Source organism: Chinchilla lanigera, unplaced genomic scaffold (assembly GCF_000276665.1).
Source record: "Chinchilla lanigera isolate Chin_1 unplaced genomic scaffold, ChiLan1.0 scaffold00053, whole genome shotgun sequence".
Classification (NCBI taxonomy): Eukaryota; Metazoa; Chordata; class Mammalia; order Rodentia; family Chinchillidae; genus Chinchilla; species Chinchilla lanigera.
This window is the reverse complement of record NW_004955454.1, coordinates 2,444,465-2,461,231: the sequence shown is the minus strand read 5'-3', so window position 1 is coordinate 2,461,231 and position 16,767 is coordinate 2,444,465. Positions and strand designations below refer to the sequence as shown.

The 16,767-nt window shown below is 49.3% G+C and overlaps 1 protein-coding gene across 6 annotated transcripts in view; it reads right to left on the bottom strand.

The window, feature by feature from the left end:
* The window catches only part of LOC102011174 (putative IQ motif and ankyrin repeat domain-containing protein), a 33,936-nt gene that overhangs the window by 325 nt on the left and 16,844 nt on the right, over positions 1-16,767 (bottom strand). For 4 of the 6 annotated variants that reach the window (XM_005395804.2, XM_005395806.1, XM_005395805.2 and 1 more), the window contains 12 exons: positions 11,061-11,194; positions 10,750-10,914; positions 10,472-10,663; positions 10,258-10,383; positions 9,937-9,951; positions 1,285-1,424; positions 1,153-1,207; positions 971-1,063; positions 652-760; positions 457-550; positions 242-376; positions 43-171 (listed from right to left, as the gene is read on the bottom strand). In XM_005395804.2, the coding sequence (XP_005395861.1) occupies positions 43-171; positions 242-376; positions 457-550; positions 652-760; positions 971-1,063; positions 1,153-1,207; positions 1,285-1,424; positions 9,937-9,951; positions 10,258-10,383; positions 10,472-10,663; positions 10,750-10,914; positions 11,061-11,194 (1,387 nt within the window). The remainder of the gene's footprint in view (positions 1-42; positions 172-241; positions 377-456; positions 551-651; positions 761-970; positions 1,064-1,152; positions 1,208-1,284; positions 1,425-9,936; positions 9,952-10,257; positions 10,384-10,471; positions 10,664-10,749; positions 10,915-11,060; positions 11,195-16,767) is intronic. The other 2 variants (XM_013520055.1, XM_013520056.1) reach the window with 2 other exon arrangements.

The window sequence follows — 16,767 nt, the reverse complement described above, 5'->3', positions numbered from 1 at the left end:
TCATACTCTGCCCCGTCAGTGGGCCGCAGCAGCGACAGGTACCGCTCTTGCTCCAACAGCCCACGGCTCAGCAGCGCCTGCGCTAGTCCCGGCTGCACAGCATCCAGCTGCCGCTGCACCACGGGAAACAGGTCCATGTCTCGAAAGTCGAACACCAGCGGCTTCCCATACCTGTGAGCACTGCCGGTGAGCCCAGGGCGGACCTGGGGGCCCTGTCCGCCCAGCGCCCTGCTCGGCCCACCTGAGTGCCCCCAGCAGTGCCAGCCGGATAGTCTCAGGCCTCAGGTGCTCTGGGTTCATGGTATCTAAGTAGTTGGTGTCCTGGTAGCGCAGGAAGGTGGCTGCCTGGCCTGAAGGGTCTATGACAAGAGGCCACCTGGGGGCGGCCACCAGGCTGGTCACCCATGGGGCACAGCCACCCCAGACTCACCCAGCCCAGCCTGAGCGCTGACCGACCTGCCGTCAGCACTGATGCGGTTGCCCACATCCTTCATCAGCACGTCATGGAGTTCGGTGACCTGGCACTTCAGCCCTGGAGCCTCCTCTTCCTCTGTAGGGTGCTAGGGTGATGCCCTTGGGAGATCCCAGTCCAGACCCCTCCCTGGGCCTTACGGCCCCCCAACCCCCACCCTCAGCAGAAGCCCCACCCACCCTCCTTGCTCTGCTCCCGCAGCTCCAGCCGGGCCATGGCCAACATCTCCTCAGCCTTCTGTGCCTCCTGCCGCAACTTGTCCACATGGGTCTCTGTATCCTTGATGGCCTGGGGAGAGTCCACACTGACTGTCACCTCCCTTTCCCCTCCTCCGCTCAGAGCCACTGCCTCAGGCTTCACCACCTCCCACAGTGGCCTGGGTATTGGCCTCAAGTTCCAGGATAAAGGTAACAGCAACACGGCCTGGCAGGGGAAGGCCTGGGCTGGTGAGAGCAAGCAGAGTACAGAAGGCAGGGCACGGCGCAGGGGTAGCCGCACCTGCAGTGTGAGCTCAGCCTTGTCTGGGCACTTCTGCTGGCACCTGTCATGCTCCGAGATCCTCCGATGGAGCTCGCAGTAGGCCTGCTGTAGCTGGGGGTGAGGAGGAAAGGAGGGGATGCAAACAGCCTTTCTGGGGCAGCGTGACCCCTCTGCCCCCGCCACCATCCCTCCCTCCTTACCACTTTGTGACATTGCTGCTGCTCCCGGGCCAGCTGCTGCACTTTGAGGGCCAAGCTGCAAGGGAGGGAAGGGTAGGCAAAGGATGCCCTCCCTTGCTGCCCAGTAGCACCCTCACTGCCCCTACCACGTACCGCTTAGCCTCTGCAGCCTGCTGCTGCTGGGCCTCCTGAGCGCGGCGCTGCCACTCGGCCTCCATGTTCTGCAGCATGGCCTCAGTGAGGCTCAGGTCCCAGGACTGCAGCACACTGGCCACCGCATTCAGGGAAGCCACCTAGTGACAGGAGCACATGCACGATGAGGGTTTTGCCCAGCCTAGGAAGGAGGTACTTGACTCTCCCATTTTAGAGAACAGGTCATGGTGGTCAGAAAGGGGACAGTGCCAATAGCCAATTCCTGATGGGCACGTGTTACAACTGTCCCCAAAGCCGAGACCTGGGAGGAGTCTCCAGAGCTCCCTGCCCAAATCCAAGAAGGCCCATGTCCTATGGTAGGACAACCTTACATCCCCTCTAACCCCCGCAGGGTCCCCACCTCCATTCTCTGCAGTAAAGTACACTCCTGAGGCCTGGCCTTCCTGAAGCTGCCTTCCTCTGCAATCCCCTTGTAGACACACACATACACACACACACACACACTCACACACACTCACTCACTCACCCACTCACTCACTCACCCACTCACTCCAGGCTTCCCCTCCTCAGTCCCCAGGAGCTATAGGGATACAGCCTGGACTCAGAGCCAGTCACTCCTGTGCATGGCTCTCCCAAGTCTGTAGAGCAGATTGATGCTCATGGGGCACAAGTCTCCCTTGCAGTGACCAATCCCAGCCTCACCCTTGGCGAGAAACTGTTGATGAATGACCCTGAGTCCTGCAAGGTGCCTGCTGTCCAGAGAGGTAGGTATGGCCAGCTCCCTACTAGGAAGGGGTGAGGTGGTAGGCTACAAACAACAGAAGAATCAAATCCACACAACCCTATAGCCAAAGATGCAGGGGAAGCTGGGCATGGTGGCGCACGCCTGTAATTCCAGCACTCAGGTGGCTGATGCAAGAGGATCACCATGAGTTCAAGGCCAGCCTGAACTGCATAACAAGACCCTGTCTCAAAAAAAAAAATAGTTGGGCATGGTGGTGCACGCCTGTAATCCCAGCACTTGGGAGGCTGAGGCAAGAGGATCATTGTGAGTTTGAGGCCAGCCTGGGCTACAAAGAGAGCTCAAGGCCAGCCTGAACTGCATAGCAAGACCCTGTCTCAAAAAAAAAAAAAAAAAAAAAAAAAAAACGAAAACCAAAACAAAAATCGCACAGGGGCAGCTGAGCAGCCAGGTGGTCAGTGGATGGCAAAAGCAAGGCAGGCTCACCGCAAGTCCTTGTTATAGGGAGAACAGAGGTGGAGTGGGGTGGGGGCCAAACTTCCTGCACGGAGAGGTGGCCAGGAAACCTGAGCCGGGCCACAAGACAGAGGGGAGGCCCTAGGGCACCTGAAAGTGGGCAGATCCAGGATTTCACCGTAATGTGGAGGGAAAGCGGTGAGAAGACAGAGGTGAGGGGTGAGGAACACAGAGGGTCCCAGACCCACCTTTCCAGGGGCCTGGCTGACCCCAGAGACAAGAGAGACAGGGCCATTGGCAGGGCTGCTGGGGACACGCTCACACATGGAGTGTCACCTCTCTGGCTCCCACACACGGGTGGGTTAAAGACAGCCCCAGTCAGTGGGCCCTGTGTTCCCTTCACAACAGCCAGGCTCTTAGCTCAAAACCCACTCCAGGGGCTGGGGATTTAGCTCAGCAGCAAAGCGCCTGCCTGGCAAGTGCAAGGTCGTGAGTTCGGTTCCTGGTACTGGAGAAAAACCAAAACCAAAAAAAAAAAAAACAACAACAAAAAAACCCACTCCAGGCCCAAACTCACGTGTATTCACACATCCAGCTCAGTACAGCCAGGATAAGCATACAGTACAGCCTGCTCTGCATGCCCTACAAAATGATACCCATCGGTAAGATCAGACCTAGGACTTCTCAATCCCCTGGGCCACAGCTGCCCTCAGAGCTCTTTGACTTGTCACTTGCTGCTGAGCAACTATGAGGGGCACTGGGCCCCTTGACTGCAAACTTGTCCCACTGCTGCCTGAAGAAAGCTCAGCAGGTCCCACCACCACCCTCTGACCAGCCTCCAAGCCCTGCAATTCCCCATGGGCTCTTCCCTCATTCCTCTGCAGGACCTTACGCTACCACCCTCCGTGTGGGAGCAGCTCACACATTGACAGCGTGGCCTCACCTCAGAATCTCTCTTGGTAGGTCACCTTGGAGAGGCAGGCCCATCCTGGATATCTTTCTTAAAATTCCAATCACAGGCCAGGTGTGGCAGTACATGCCTGTAATCCTAGCATTTGGCAGGCTGAGGCAGGAGGGTTGCCACAAGTTCAAGGCCAGCCTGGACTACATAGTGAGTTCAGGGCCAACTTGAACAACATAGGAAGACCCTGTCTCAAAAAACCAAAACAAACAAAAAATTCCAGCCACAGCCCCTACTCTGGGGCTGGGGATTTAGCTCAGTGGCACAGTGCCTACCTGGCAAGCGCAAGGTCATGAGTTCAATTCCTGGAAGAAAAACAAACAAACAAAAAAACCAAACACACAGCCCCTAGTCTAAGAGTCTAAGCCAGTGGTGGCAAACCCATAGCATGGGTGCCACAGCCAGCTATTTGATATCGTTGAAAGCTCTGAAAGGTTCACCATCACTGGTCCCTCTTCCATGTTCCACTTTTCACATTCTCCATAGCACTGATCATACTATGCACTTATGATCCCACTACAGTGTGGGTTCTGTGATGGAAGGGATTTTACTTTGTGCAAGGAAGTGCCCCCAGAACCAAGAACAGCTCCTTACACAGCCATCTTATCCATCAGTCAGTTCAAGGGCTGGGCAGTGAAGGAATGAAAGCATGGGTTATTGTGCACCTGACTGTACTTACATATGAATGGATAGGTAGCAAGAAACAGGAGAGACATACCTATGGACTGGTTCATTGATAAATTAGTATACAGAGAAATGCATGGATGGACGGATGAATAAGTGGGTGGATGGATGATAGAAGGAATTTATTAATAAATACATAACTTCAGAGTAAGGGCAATCCAGAATTAGGCTTTTTTACAAAGACCTGGGCTCAGCCTCACACCTCTCAAGCCCTAAAAATGGTAGAGTAACTCCAGACTGAGTCAAGAAAGGTACTGTCTTGCTAGGCTTCAAATCATCTCTACAGATAAAACATTTGACACAATAAAAAGGCACAGGAAACAAGGCAGAATAAATGGAACCTAAAGGACTATAGGTGGCAGAAACAGATCAACATGGCTGTCAGCTACAGATTTTTAAATCTTAAAGATACTATGTTCAAGGAGATGAAAAACAAGGTTGAGAATTTTGGTACAGAGCAGAAAGATTATACATACATATACTCTACATACAGTATATATAACAAAATTTCTTGTAATTAAAATAATCAAAATTAAAAGCAAACTATACACATTATATAACAACTAGCTAAGGGGCTGGAGGTTTAGCTCAGAGGCACAGCGCCTGCCTGGCAAGCGCAAGGTCATGAGTTCGATTCCCAGTACTGGAAAAAACAAAACAAACAAACAAACAAAAAACCAACTAGCTAAATACAGCTGAAGAGAGAATTAGTGAACTAGAAGACAAGTCAGAAGAAAATACCCACAACAAACAGACAAAATGATGGAAAATATAGGGAAAAAAGGTAAAAAACCATGGTGCTGATCATCATCTATATTCCTCCCTAGACCTTCTACACAAGGCAGGATGATACTTTCTGACTAACTGGTGGTTTGGTGGAACCAAATGACTAGGTCTAGCCAGTGAGCTGCAAGCACAAGAAATTTGTGGCACACCCTGTCAAGTGCTCCATCTTTGGTACAGTGACCAGAAATATTCAAGACAGTGGTTTCTCTGTTGGCCTAGAACCCTAAAAGACTACAATGAGCCAGGCGTGATGATGCACGCCTGTATATCCCAGCACTCGGGAGGCTGAGGCAGGAGGATTACTGGGAGTTCGAGAGCAGCCGGGCTACAAAGGGAGCTCAAGGCCAGCCTGAACTGCGTAGGGACACCCTATCTTAAAAAGAAAAAAAAAAAAAAAAAAACACCCAGACATAAGGCACATTAGATTGTAGATCTAAATAGAAATATCTAATGAATTGTATAAGAAAATATCTTTGTGTCTGGGGAACATGGAATGACAAACTGATACCAGTGGCACCTGTTTTGTTTTTGTTGTTTCCTCAATACTGCCCAACACATTAGGCCATCCCTCCCTCCACCACTAAGCTGTAAGTCCAGCCCTTTTTGAGACAGGGTCTCATTAAGCTGCCCAGACTGGCCTTGAATTTGCCGTCCTCTTGCCTCAGCCTCCCAAACAGCTGGGATTACAGATGTACTCCACTGCAACTGGCTTGGTTTAATATTTTAAGACTTCTAGTTTACTTTCTTTTTTGCCTTTTTCAGACAGGGTCTCCCTACACAGTTCAGGCTGGTCTTGAGCTCACTTTGTAGCCCAGGCTGGTCTCAAACTCGCAAGGATCCTCCTGCCTCAGCCTCCCGAGTGCTGGGATTACAGGCATGCGCTAGTTTACTTTCTTTGTTGGCTTACTAGCTAAACTCTTGATATTGTAGTAGTTGGCTTAGGTTTCCAATAGATAACATCACAATCTACTGCCAAATGATATCACTTTACTTATAATTTTTTTGTTGTTTTTTTTCCAGTACCGAGAATCGAACTCACGACCTTGTGCTTGCCAGGCAGGCACTGTGCCGCTGAGCTAAATCCCCAGCCATTAAGAACCTATGATAACACACTTCTATTTCCCACTCCCAATCGCTGTGGTATTTTTTTTAAATCACACACTGACACAGCTTTGATTTGTGCAGTTTTCAACATGTAGACCTACGCAGGTTATAAAACCACCAGCAAGCCAGGTGTGGAGGTACCTGCCTTCCAGTACTCTGGGAGGCTGAGGGAGGAGATCACAAGTTCAAGCCCAGGGCAACTTAGTGAGAGCCTGTCTCAAAAGAAAAAAGAAAAAATGTATGGGGATGTAGCTCAGGGTGAAGGCCCTAAGGTCAATCCCCGATATGGCTAAGAAAAAAAGCACAATTGTTCTTGTTTCTTCAGCTGCCTTATAAATAAAAAACAAGATACCGTTCTATATATTTCTCCTGTGCAGTTGCTATTTCTGGTGCTCCTTATTCCCTAGCATAGATCCACACACCTGGCCGCAGTCCCTTTTGTCAGACTGGTTCCCGCTGTAGCCTGTGCTGTAGTGTGCCTGCTGGTGACGAAGTCTTTCAGCTATTGCTAGTCTGAAAAAGCCTGTATTTTGCTTCATTTTTGAAAAATATTTCCATGGATATGGAGTTCTAGGGTGACCAGGTTGGGATGTCCCCCCTTCTGTCCTTCATAAATCTTGGGCCACTGATGTCTGCCTTGTGTCATTTCCAACAAGAAACTTCTTGTGATGCTTATCTTTGCTCCTCTGTCTGCAGCACCTCTTTTTCCCTTTCAGCACTGACACTGAGACTTTGTTCTGAGTGTCTCACTCTGGTTTCTCCATGTTTCTTGTGCCCAGGGCTTGTTGAACTTTGGAGAATGTGGGCTTACATTTTTCATCCAATTTTGGAAATGTTTAGGTGTTTACTTCCTCCAATGTTTCTGTTCCCTGGCCTTCTTTTATCTGGGGACTCCAATCACATAATAAACACGCTAATCATATGTGCATTAAGCTTCTTGAAACTGTCCCACAGCTCACCTTTTGTGTGTGTGTGTGTGTGTGTGTGTGTGAGAGAGAGAGAGAGAGACAGAGAGAGAGAGACAAAGAGACAGAGACAGAGAGAGAGAGAGACAGAGACAGAGAGACAGAGATTTGCTATGTAATTCAGACTGGCCTTGAACTCACTATGTAGCCCAAGCTGGCCTCAAACTTGCCAAAATCCTCCTGTCTCAGCCTTCTGAGTGCTGGGATTACAGGAGTGCACTACCACATCTGGTGCACCTTCTTTTTATTTGGGATTCTTTCTTTTCTGTTTATTTTGCATATGTTATTTAGCAAAACAGTTATTTAGCTAATAGTTACTTAGCTAAATAGCTATTTATGTTAAATGTTATTTATAATACGCAATGTATTAACCATTGTTACCCTACTATCTTGTTATGAAATTTTTTTCTCTTTAAAATAAAATTTAAAAATAAATATGTTATTTAGCATATTTTCTATTGCTAGGCCATTAAATTCAATATTACTTACCTGTACATTAATCCCATCCAACATATTTTATCTCAGACATTACAGCTATGTGTGTGGCACAGGGGATCAAGGACACTCTACCGTGATGTCCATCCGCAGCCCTTTTAATCCTGCCTGGTATCACAGACAACCTTTCATCTCCAACACTGCAGCTCCCACCTCCCAGAGTCAGGGAGCTTGTGCGTGATGCAGATATAATAACCTTAACTTCTCTGTCTACCAACTCTTACCTGTGTCACTTCTGATTCAGTTTTTATTGATTAACCTTTCTCTTCACTCTGGGTTATTTTTCGTGTCTCTGAATGCCTGACAATTTTATTAAATTTTTATTTGAAAAGAACTACAGGGTTACAGGAAGTTGCAAAAATAATACAATATTCCTATGTACCATTAGCAAGTGTTCCCCAGGGACAGCACCTTACTCAACTCTCCAACAATAAACAAAGCAAAATACTGACAGGGGGCTGGGGATTTAGCTCAGCGGCACAGCGCCTGCCTGGCAAGCGCAAGGTCGTGAGTTCGGTTCCCAGTACCGGAAAAAAAAAAAAAAAAAAAACAAAAAAAAACAAAATACTGACAGTACAAACCACAGGTAATGGTGTGTGTGTGTGTGTGTGTGTGTGTGTGTGTGTGAGCCAGCGCATGTTGTGTGAGCGAGCGCATGTGCGCCTGCAGGCTGCACAGCCATACCACAGACTCAGAACTACTCCACCCCCAGGGTCCTTCCTGCTCCTCCCTGCCAGTCACACCCATCCTTCTCCCTTTAGCCTTCCCCTGCAAACCTCTAATTTGTTCTGCATCTCTATAATTTTGTCATTTTAAGAATTTTATGCAAATAGAGTTATGTAGTTGGTAACTTCTGAGAGGGCTTTTTCTTGCTCACACACTCCCCTTGGAGAGCTCCTCAAGCTGTTCTGGCATCACTAGCTCCCTCCTTTCCCTCTATGTGTGGCAGGTGGGCACTCCAGGCACAACTGAGGCACAGCTGGTTTAACCACCCTCTGTTGGTGGGCATCTGAGCTATTCCCAATAAAACTGTTTTGAACATCTGCATATATTTTTGTGTGGATATAGTTTCATTTTATTGGAATAAATGCTTATGATGAGCCAGGCATGGTGGTGCATGCCTATAAGCCCAACACTGGGGAGGCTGAGGCAGGAGGCTTACTGTGAATTTGAGGCCAGCCTTGGCTACATAGTAAACTCAAAAAAAAAAAAAAAAAAATTGCCAAAGGCAGTAACTACTGAGACACATGCTAAATATATGTTTATTTTTTTAAAAATAATCTAGCAAACAAACAAGAAAGAATCTAGCAAACTATTTGCAAGAGACTATTTTACAAACTATTTTGCATTCCTACCAGCAAGGTGAGAGATCTAGGCTCTCTGTATTTTCGCCAGCACTGGGTATTTTCCCCATTTTCCTTTCTGGCTGTTGTCACACATCTGTGAAGGTGCCGAACACCTCCTGCATCTATCTGCTGCTGTTACAGCCTTTTCTGGGAAATTTCTCTCCTAGTCCTTTGCTCATTTTATAACTGGATGATACATGTTGTTTGTGTGTGTTTGTTGCAGTGCTGGAGATTGAACCCAGAGCTACACACTGAGCTACATCCGCAGCCCCTTTCTTTTTACTTGGACACAGGGTCTCCATCAGTTGTCCCTGCTGGGTAAAATCCACTCCTGCCTCAGCCTTCCAGAGTGTTGGGTTACAGGTGTGTGCCACCACACCTAGCTAAATTTTCATTTTGATGAGGCCCAGTTTATTGATTTTTTTCTTTTTGGATTGAACTTTTGGTGTTGTATCTAAGAATTCTTTGCCATGCCCTAGGCCCCAAAGGTTTTTGTCTCATAAGTTCACCTAAAAGTTATATAGTTTTACATTTTACATCTTAATCTCTAGTTCTTTTTTTTTTTTTTTTTTTTCGGTACCGGGGATCGAACTCAGGACCTTGCGCTTGCCAGGCAGGCACTTATGCTACTGAGCTATGTCCCCAGCCCCTCTAGTTCATTTTGAATTAGTTTTGTATCAGGTGTGGGGTTCTGATCAAGGCTTACTTCTTGGCCTGTGGTCACACAAAGGCTCCCATACCCCAGGTTGAGATAACCATCCTTTTCTGACATCTGATTCTAGCAGGTACCTCCTCCCGATCCACAGCTCCCAACTACCTGTCCTTTGACTCCCCACCTGGACCAACTCTGCTGGGTCCTGTCCTCAGCACCCCTGGATGCCCACCCACACCCCCTACACCTCACAGAACCCACTACCACCAGCACAGGAATCCACTGAGTGGACCAAGTCAGTAATCCTGGCCTAGGGCAGTGTCCACAGAAGGACAGCCTGGGGGTGGGATCCATGGCCCCAGGCTAGACAAAGCCCCTGGCACCCGGCACCCTGCATTCCTGAGCGTGGAAAGAGGGTCTACCAGCAGGCTGAGTCCACCTCATATCCATGCAGGCCTCACCATCAGGGACGGGATCTGGAGTGCGGGTGAGATGAAGGGTTCAAACTGAGTTGACCTGAAGGAAAGGCAGGTAGAGGCATTTCCCGACCTGGCAGAGCGAGCCTTCTGCGGCCTCCGGCCCGGCCTGTTGCAGCCCAGCAGACACACACCCGCTCAGGCTCAGTGGAGCTCCAGGGCTGGGGAGCAGAGCCACAGGTGGGGAACAGGGAAGAGTTCAGGGCCCGGTCCTGGGCCCCTGGAGAAGCCCCTACTCGCCCCCAGCTCTAGTGATTTCTGGAGACTGACTGGACAAGCCGCTGCCCACGCCTGCTCGACTCGCACCTGCGCGGGGGTGTTCCCATCGTCCGCGTACACGCGTGGGTCTGCACCGAGCTTCAGAAGCACCTCTACGGCTTCCAGATGGCCCCCAAAGGCTGCCCGGTACAGCGGCGTTCGACCGAAGGCGCCCTGCGGGAGCGGTGCCCTGATCGAGACCCCAGGCCACAGGGAGCAGGCTGCCCGCGCCCCTCGCGTGTCAGCGGCCCGCGGCGCCCACCTTGCTGTTGGGGCTGGCGCCGAGCTCGGCCAGCAGCTGGATGGCCAGGGGCTGCCCGCCCGCTGCCGCCTCGGACAGCGGCGTGTTCCCGTGGCTGTCTTCGCACTCCACCATGGCCACGCGCCGCTGCAGCCTCCGCGACCGGCCCGCTTCGTCGTGGCCCACGCCGTCGCGGGTCAGCAGCTGCTCCACCTGCGCAGCCCGCGGGCTCAAGTCCCGCCGGGCCCCGCCCCGAGGCCCCGCCCACCCCGCTGCGCTGGCCGCCGCCGACTGCTGACCTCGTTTAGGACCGCCCGGATCTCTGCCAAGTCCCCGTCGAAGGCGGCGTCCAGGAGGCGGCGGCGGCGCTGCAGCTCCTCCAGCCGCTCGCGCTGCGCCGCCTCCTCCTTCTCGCGCCGCCGCCGGGCCACTTCCTGCTCGTGGCGCACTGAGGCCAGGTAGGCCTGCGAGGTATGGCCAGAGGTCACTGTCCGCAGTCCTGGGGTTAACGCCCGCAGCCCGAGGTCACTGCCCCCCCAGCCCAGAAATAGTGGCACCATCATCCCGAGCTTCCATCCCACCCTCGGGCCCTGTGGCTCCCCCAGCTCACTTCCCTCTGCAGCTTTTCCATCTGCTCCAGATATTCCTGGCGCTTCAGTTGACGGCGAGCCAGCTCCTTCCTGGCCAGGTGCTGCCGGAAGGCACACTGGATGAGAGTGGCTGCTTGGTCCTCTACGCTTGGACCTGGGGTGGGGAGAGGACGCACATGGACCCCAGTACTCCCCTCCAAACGGCCATCCCCACAGCTGCCGGGCCCAGCCATGCCACGTGAGCGCCCATCGCGGGTTAACCTGGTGGTGGGCCCTGCAAATCCTTCAAACTGTTCTCAACATTCCTGACCCTCGCGCCAGAATAATCCACCAACAGAGACCAAAGAAGGAGGTTCTAGGGATGGGAACCAAGGGAGGAGAAAAGATCCAGGTCTTGATAGAAGTTTTCCACCTCCCAGGACCCTGGGAGAAACCTTCATTAACACCACAGTTTGGAAAGACAGACGCTGAAAAAGTTGGTAGGAAACCAAACAGTAGAAGCTAAAACTCAGGCGGATGCTGTATTAGTCCTCCCATTAGGGACGTGATCGCTAATGCCCAGGCTTTAAGGGGGGTGGTTCAGTCGGGCTCACGGTCTCAGGGCATTCAGTCCATGGTCAGCGGGCTCAAGGCGGGAACATCATGGCGGAAGGGGGCAGCAGAATAAGGCTGCTTAATTCATGTTGGCCAGGAAATAGAGCAGGGAACAGTGCCAGAGAGGAAGGGATGAGACCAGATACAGTACCTAAGGTCACACCTGCACGGCCCACCACAACCAGAGTGTGTTTTTCTAATCTGGTAGGCATTTTTTTTTTTTTTTGTCTTTTTGAGACGGTCTTGCTATGCAGTTCAGGCTGGCCTTGAGCTCACTTTGTAGCCCAGGGTGGTCTCAAACTCCCAAAGATCCTCCTGCCTCAGCCTCCCAAGTGCTGGGATTACAGGGGTGCGCCACCATGCCTGGCTCTGCCAGGCATTTCTTAATCCAGTGAAGGTGACATATCAGGATTAATGGTCACAGCCTAGAAGTGACGAATGCCAACTAAAACTCAGACTTATGTTAAGGATCACGTTATGGTTGATACATTGTATCAACTTGGGGAGTCTAGAGGTTTGGCTAAGTGACTCAGCAGGAAGCCAGGGTGCTTACTTTGTATACATCCTGAGCCTGTGGAAGAGGAGGGCATGGAGATTATGTGAGAGCTGCACGCCCCTTAGGTGGGGGTAGCCTGTTTACAGTGTAAGGCAGGGAAAGAGGCTGCTTGGCGCCATTCCTCCTTTTTGCTCTGGCTGCTTTGCTGTTCGGCTGCCATTGCCCCCTTTGCTTTTGTTGCTTTGCTACCTTCTGCCTCGGAGCCAGCCAAGTATGGACTGAAACCTCCACAAACTGTAAGCTAAATAAACCCTTCCCTCCTTCATTTTAGGTGTTGGGCATTTTGTCTCAGCAATGAGAGAAAAGTAACCAAGACAGATCAAGAAAAGGAGACAGCACCACTCCCATTGTTAAAAGGTCTGAGCAGGTCAAAGTGGGATCTGGTTGATTGGTTCACGGGACAAAATGGCATGACTCAAGCCTGATAAGCCTAAGTACCTACAACGAATGAGAGAAGTCTCCACAAAAAACGAGGGCTGTCTCTGTTGGCAAGTAAAACTGACAAGAGTGACAGAAAGAGCCAAAAGAGGGCAGGAGAAGGAAAAACTTCCCACAGAAAGTCAGGGCATAGGAAAGGACAGACCAAGGAACTCCTTGTGGGCACAGAAATAAGCCCAGTTTCAGGGCAGGGGGACTTCCCAGGACCAGGGGAAGACTGGAGCCGAGTGTGGGTGTGACTGTGTCCCATTGTTCCATTTTCCAGAAGGGAACACTCACTGCAGCCCTGCTCCACACAGTCATTGTGAGCCACTGGAACCACAGAGCCTGTCAGACGGAGAGTAATTTACCACATCAATAACTGAGAAAAAGTGTACAGTCCTCTTTACGGAAACAGAAAAAGCACTTAGCAAATACCAACTTTTTTTATTTTTAAAAATCTTCAGGGCTGGGGCTGGGGATTTAGCTCAGCGGCGCAGCGCCTGCGTGGCAAGCACAAGGTCGTGAGTTTGATTCCTGGTACCGGAAGAAAAAAAAAATCTTCAGGGCTGAGGATATAGCTCAGTGCACAGCACCTGCCTGGCAAGAGCAAGCAAGGTCCTGAGTTCGATTCTCTATACCAGAACAAAACAAAATCTTCAGAAACTAGGAATGAGAGGAACCTTCCTTAATTTAATAGAGGGTAGACACCAAAATCCTGGACAAACCTGATACTTCATGGTGAAAAGTTAAGTGTTGTTTTTAGCCGGGCGTGGTGGCACACGCCTGTAATCCCAGCACTCGGGAGGCTGAGCCAGGAGGATCGTTTCGAGTTCGGAACCACCCTGGGCTACAATGTGAGCTCAAGGCCAGCCTGAACTGCATACTCAGACCCTGTCTCAAAAAAATAAAAAAGACCTAAATAAATAAATAAATAAAAGTGTTGTTTTTAGAATTAATAAGGAGGTAAGAATGCTCATTGTTACTGTGGCCTTGTTATGTATTATGCTTATTTCTTTTAAACAATATTTTTGAAAGTCCTAGCTGATGTAATAAAAAGGGCAGATGAGGAGGAAGAGGAGGGTGAGGAGGAAGAAAAAACCCAAAGTTATCTTTATTTGGAAATCATAATTAAGCACATAAAAATCCAAAAGAGCCATTGTGGTACACATCTGTAATGCCAGTATTTGGGAGGCTGAGGCAGGATTACCTCAAGTTTGAAGATAGCCTCGGTGACATAGTAAGACTAAAATGGAGGAAGGGGGAAATCTGCTCATAAATTATTAGATATAATAAGCAAGCCTAGGAAGGTTTCTGAATATAACCTCAGTATACACAAATAAATTGTATAGCTCTATAAAGCAATAGATTTTGTTTTTGTTTTACAGAGCTAGGGATTAAATCTTAGGACAAAGGGAACAATCTAGAGGTGCTTCCACTGGTCCAGGCCAGAGGCTGGGACATCTGTGTGGGGAAAGGCCTATGTGAAGCCAACAGGCTCCTGTGCCTTGAGCCCCCCAGCCCTGACCCGGCCCCAGACATTCATGCTGCCAGGAGATGTCCTGGTTACTCACTGTTCTCCACTGTTCTGTTAGAGCCCTAAAGGCTGTCTCTACCTCCTCCCACCAACAACGTCTGAGCTGGAGAGTGCCTCAGGGCACAGCATGAGGCCTGCTTTCCACGCAGGCCAAGGAGGGAGATGACATGTCTCCTTGACAATGCAGTGGAGTAAATAAATCCCTGTGCGGTGAATTTTGGCCAGGAGGAAACAGCAGACAGGCACCACAGATAAAGCCCCTGCCCTCACTGACCAGCTCTCTTCCCAGGGGTGCTGCACAGGCCACGTGTAGAACATGCCTGCCCGCCTTGGCCTCTGCACCTCTCCTCCCTCTCGCTGGATCCCAGTCAGGAAGTGCCATTGAGGTCTTCAGGGCTCCAAGATACCAGCGACATTTCTGGGCCCCCAGTGACCTGGTGCACACTAGCATATCCTCTGCAAGAGGAAAGACAGGTTACTATGGCTTTTGCTACCCCATTCTAAGGCCTAGGGCATCCTGGGAAGTGCCCTGATCCCTCCTGCTGGGAAGGGACAAAATCAAGCCTGAGTTACAGCTGCTCTGTGTGACGTGCTGGAGCTTTAATCTTTGGTCAGGAGTGCCCTGAGCCATGAGGGGAGCTTTGAGTCCTGCACTTTGTTGTCTACTTTTTCTACTCAGAGATCTGGAAGGAAATGCAATAGCATCTGTGATGACTCATCTTGACTGGCAACTTGATTGGCTTGAGAGATGTCTGGGAGATTAGTAAAGCACAGTTCTGGGTGTGTCTGGATGGGCATGACCTTGGGAACTATATCTGATCCCTGAATAAAATCCAAAGGTCACACAATAAAAGGCTAGTGAATATAAAAAATTGATATGGGTGAGAACAGTGGCACGTGCCCTATGGTTCCAGCTACTTGGAACACTGAGCCAAGAAAAATGCTCAAGTCCAAGAGTTCAAAACCAGCCTGAGCAACGCGGCAAGGCACTATCTCCAAAAAAAGAAAAGTAAAATAACATAATGAAAAATAAATGAAACACGGTGGGAATCTCAGCACTTGGGAGGCTGAGGCAGGAGGATTGCCATGAGGTCAAGACCAGCCTGGAGTACATAGCAAGACCCTGTCTCAAAAAACAAACAAACAAAAAGTGCTGTAAGTATATGGTGTCTACAAAAGACCTACTTTTGAACCAAAGACAAGCAGGTTGAAAGGGTAGAAAGCAAATAGTAGTGGAAAGAAAGAAGGAGTAGTGGGGCTGGGGATTTAGCTCAGTGGCACAGCGCCTACCTGGCAAGCATAAGATCGTGAGTTCAATTCCCGGTACCAGAAAAAAAAAAAAAAAAAAAAAAAAGAAAGAAGGAGTAGCTATGTTATTATCAGACAAAATAAACTTGAAATTAAAAAAAGCCTACCAGAGACAAAGGACATTATATAATCATAAAAGATTCAATACTGTAAGAATGTACACCAACAGCCAAGTGTGGTGGCACTTGCCTATAATCCCAGCACTCAGGATGCTGAGGCAGGAGGATTGCCATGAATTTGAAACCAACCTGGACAACAAAGTAAGCTCAAGACAAAGCAAAGACCCTGTCTCAAACAAAACAGTGAGCTCGATAAAGTTAAAAAAAAAAAAAAAACCATAAAAACAAAGTGAGCTTGATAAAATTAAAAAAAAAACGAGCTTAATAAAATTTAAAAAAACAAAACAAAAACAAAAACAAAGTGAGCTCAAGGCCAGCCTGAACTATAGTGAAACCCTGTCTTTAAAAAAAAAAAAAAGAATATGTACCAACTATAAATGTGCACCTAATGATTGATGGACCACAGAATATATGAAGCAGCCAGATGTGGTGGTATGCACCTATAATCCTAGCACTCAAAAGGCTGAAGCAGGAGGATCACCACAAGTCTGAGGCCAGCCTGGAGCTACATAATGAGTTTGAGGCCAGCCTGAACTACACTGCAAGACTCTCTCTTAAAAAAATAAAAAAATTTAAAAAAGAAGAAGAAAGAAAGAAAGAAAGAAAAGGATATATGAGGCAAATTCTAACAAAGTTGGTGGAAGACTTAAACAGTTCTCCAATAATATAGAAGATATAATACAGAAGATATATGTAGTGGTTGATTGATTGTGTCAACTTGAGAAGTTTAGAAGCTTAACTAAATCAGCTCAGCAATTTTACACCCTAGAGTATAGAGGACCCACCCTACGGTGGCTCATCATTTGGCTGGTATAAAAGGGAAATGAGAAAGGACAGATGGATTTCCTTACATTCTTCGGAGGAGCACCAGTCTTTTCCTTCAGCTTGGATGTCATCTCCTGGCTCCTATGCCTGCTATATTGCTGTTATGGTTTGTGTCTGGATGTCCCCTCAAAGCCTCATGCAGTTATGGGGTGGGCTTCTAGAGTTTATGATTGATTCATGGTCCAATGTTGGGATTATGGGTGTGAGTGCTACACCCACCCTGGGGCGGGTAGTTTGCATACAATGTACAGGAGGGAAAGAGCCTTGCTCTCTGCTGCTCCTCCCGTTTTGCTCCTGTTGCTTTTGCTATCTTCCACTGCCATGAACTGTTGTCCTCTGCCGTGTGCCACTCTGCCTTGGAGCCAACCAAG